The sequence below is a fragment of the Mytilus edulis genome, chromosome 10, assembly GCF_963676685.1.
Source record: "Mytilus edulis chromosome 10, xbMytEdul2.2, whole genome shotgun sequence".
Taxonomy (NCBI): domain Eukaryota; kingdom Metazoa; phylum Mollusca; class Bivalvia; order Mytilida; family Mytilidae; genus Mytilus; species Mytilus edulis.
Window position 1 is genome coordinate 29,804,030 of NC_092353.1, and position 3,500 is coordinate 29,807,529.

A 3,500-nucleotide genomic window follows, 5' to 3' on the forward strand; every position below is an offset into this window, starting at 1 on the left:
ATTTTTTCTTTGAATGCAAATTGGTTAAAATTATTAGTCTATAATTTTATTTATTAGAAAAGAGAACTATATTTGTGAATTTGTCAGTACTACAAATTGAAATTGAAACAGGAATTTCATATCATCCAGTCTTTTTTTTTCAGAAAATGTTAGAGAAAAATATTTTCTGTCCTATATGTTCTCCCATTTATTTGTATTGTAGTCCTGTCATGTAATGTTGTCATTTTAATGTTATATTTAACATTACCATACAAGCTGGGGGTTTGTCATGCCTCAAAAATGTCCTGTACCAAGTCAGGAAAATGGCCATTGTTATATTATAGCTCGTTTCTGTGTGTGTTACATTTTACTGTTGTGTTTTTGTTGTGTCGTAGGTCTCCTCTTATATTTGATGCGTGCGTTTCCCTCAGTTTTAGTTTGTAACCCAGATTTTTTTTTTCTCAATCGATTTATGAATCTCGAACAGCGGTATATCACTGTTTATTTAGAACTGATTATATTTATCTTTTAAACGAGAGTTCTAATACTATAAATAATTGCTAGTATTTAAGCAAGAAATGTTCGATCATATTATGTTTACAAATATACACATTTCTTTCAACTTTCATTTTGTACAAATTATAATTTTTACAAAACAAATTGTACATTGTCGATCAAAAGAAGAAACGTGTGCAAAACGCTCTGAACCTAACAGGGAATGATAGACAAAAGAACAATTCTGTGTACCCAAAAGACAGGCATAATTGGCTCATAGTTGAATTGAAAACGATACTGATCTTGAAATACTGATCTTTCTTGGAAGGAATTGTGCACTGTGTCGATAATAGATCCAAGACTAATATATTACCAAGAAAACAACCAGTAACTATCATAACTTGTTGTTTGGGGTTAATGTCATTATACATATTCCTCAGTATGCTCGTGTCCAAACCTGTCCTCGATATATTTAAGGCGTAATTGTTGAATCTTGAGATTTTTATTACCAAATCAGAAAAACTGTACAAATTTAAACAGGATGTTTATGTCTTATAGTTAAATTGAAGCTCACAAAGACATATTTTATTCACATCAACTGTTCTTGTTCTTGAAAGGTGAAGCAGTTAAGTTAAACAGCCTTTAAAAAACAGGTTGTCAGGGTCAGGGGTTTCTTTCATGTAAATGCATAGGTGTCTCTCTCTCTCTCTCTCTCTCTCTCTCTCTCTCTCTCTCTCTCTCTCTCTCTCTCTCTCTCTCTCTCTCTCTCTCTCTCTCTCTCTCTCTCTCTCTCTCTCTCTCTCTCTCTCTCTCTCTCTCTCTCTCTCTCTCTCTCTCTCTCTCTCTCTCTCTCTCTCTCTATCTATCTATCTATCTATCTTCTATCTATCTATCTATCTATCTATATATATATCTATCTATAATGATAAAAACATTTTTTTTTTGGTTTTCGGTCAAAGGAGGGCGAAAAGAGTTGCTACATAAACAACGGACTTATAGACAATTCAAGAATGCACAGGCAAATTATGGTAACATGAATAAAAAAGCAATAATTTTTTGTTAGACAGAATATATTCAGAATTGTCCAAAATCTGCTCTTTGGGTCTTTTCAGAAACGAAATTTTCCATTACCTTGTCAATATCAACATTGAAATCCCGATGGATGTGCATTAATGCCAGCGATGCTAATCTGTCGTTACTCATGGTTGATCTTACATACGTTTTCAACCGACGAAGTACACTAAAAGATCTCTCCGCGGTAGCACTTGTTACCGGCATTGTCAACATGATACTTAAAATAGTATCTATAGTTGGATACAGCACTTGGCTTACCGCATCGAGTGTCTCACACAGTGAGGTTGGCATCTGATCGCGAGGTGTGATACACCATCGTGTTCGCCATCGAGCGACCTCCCGTTTAAATTCATCTAGATTACATGTCAGGTCGTCCTCGTATGTTTCAAACAGTGTTGTGATTTGATCGTTTGTTACGTTTTCTACAACACGAGGAAGTAGGTACTGTGCGAAAAATCGATTTTCGGACGATATTAGACGCGACTCGAGTTCCATTATCATGTGGTCTATGAATGGAAAATACAATGACACTTTCCAATACTGTTTTGACGTGTTTGCCGGGTGATTGGCTCTGGTTGTCTTTCGACCGCATCGCCTCGGCATATTTTCCACAATATCAAATGGTTCCGATAAATCTAACGCTGATTGGTAAATTTCATTCCAAACAGCTTCATCGCTGCGTTCGGCCCGTAACATCTCTATAACTGTTCTACATTCTTTCGTAGCCTCCAACAGATCACATTCTATACCTTGCAGATATTTCGATAGATATACCGTACTCTGTAAAATGTGCTCCGAAACTACTAGTGCAATTACAAATTCAAATCTGGTAATAGAGGCCAGGTACTGTCCGGCTTTGTCATCTCCATTTTCTCGCAATCGTTCCAATGCATGAACCACCACCGGAAACGATGTTTTAAAAGTGTAAAGCGCGTCGGCTCGACTGGTCCATCGTGTTTCGCAAAGGGTTCGCAATTTGGTCCGCTTGTCCATATTTTCTTTTGTAGTTGCATCGGAGTCCAACTCTTGGTAAAATGCTTGAAGTTTTTTCGATGAATAATCGAACGAAAAGGCAACTTCCTGTACGGTCGACATTACATTTCTAACCGATGTATCTTTACAACTATGGACTATGGCCAAATTCAAGCAGTGAGATTTACAATGAACATACAGAGCACCCGGAACCATTTCACATATTCTTGCTTGAACCCTTTTATATTTACCAGACATATTGGCGGTCCCATCATAGCCTTGTGCCCTCATATTCATGGTAATGATGTCTGCACTGATCAGAGTTTCTATCAAAAGTTCCGCCAAATGTTTACCTGTAGTGCTGGTGGCCATCACGAAATCTAGAAAGTCTTCCTTAATAGATATTTTGTTTGTGATAGTGTCTCTCTCCAAGTAGCGTAGACATACAGATACCTGTTCACGGGTTGATGTGTCAGTTGTTTCGTCTGCGATTAATGTGAAAAATTTACTATTGTTGCAGTTTTCAACTATCGATGTGCGAATTTGATTTCCGATTATGTTTATTATTTCGTTTTGAATATCAGGGGACGTACATTTTGCCCTGCGACTACGGTTTGCTAAGTGGTCCCTTAAAATGTCGTCGCCCTGTGCCTTTGAGTTTAATATTGCCAAAAAGTTACTAAGCTCTGGTGTGTGTCCACGTATTGCAATATTTTGTTTCCCGCATAACAAAAGTGTCTCAATAATTTTCAACAGAACATGACGATTTTTAAGAACTTGTGTCTTTTTGAATTCAGAAAGTTTGTATATGCTTGCTTCATCAGCAGAATCTTTTGAATGTATGTGCTCAAAGTTATCTGCCATTGCCTGGTATTAAAAGTGTTGAGAACCTTCCCTGGTATGGCGCATTATGAAGCAAGACAAATTGGACCAATCTGTAACTTTATTAATAAAAAGTTTCTCTTTTGCTTCTTTTCGAC

At 36.8% G+C, this 3,500-nt stretch overlaps 1 protein-coding gene across 1 annotated transcript; it reads right to left on the reverse strand.

The window, feature by feature from the left end:
* Nucleotides 1-1,548: 1,548 nt before the first annotated feature.
* On the reverse strand, nucleotides 1,549-2,892 carry LOC139492693 (52 kDa repressor of the inhibitor of the protein kinase-like). The gene has a single exon (XM_071280844.1). The coding sequence runs from the start codon at nucleotides 2,890-2,892 to the stop codon at nucleotides 1,549-1,551; it is 1,344 nt and encodes a 447-aa protein (XP_071136945.1).
* Between the last annotated feature and the right edge of the window lie 608 nt (nucleotides 2,893-3,500).

What these genes read in the sequence shown, in the direction of transcription:
- LOC139492693 (XM_071280844.1), bottom strand. Translation starts at nt 2,892, where the DNA reads ATGGCCACCAGCACTACAGGTAAACATTTGGCGGAACTTTTGATAGAA.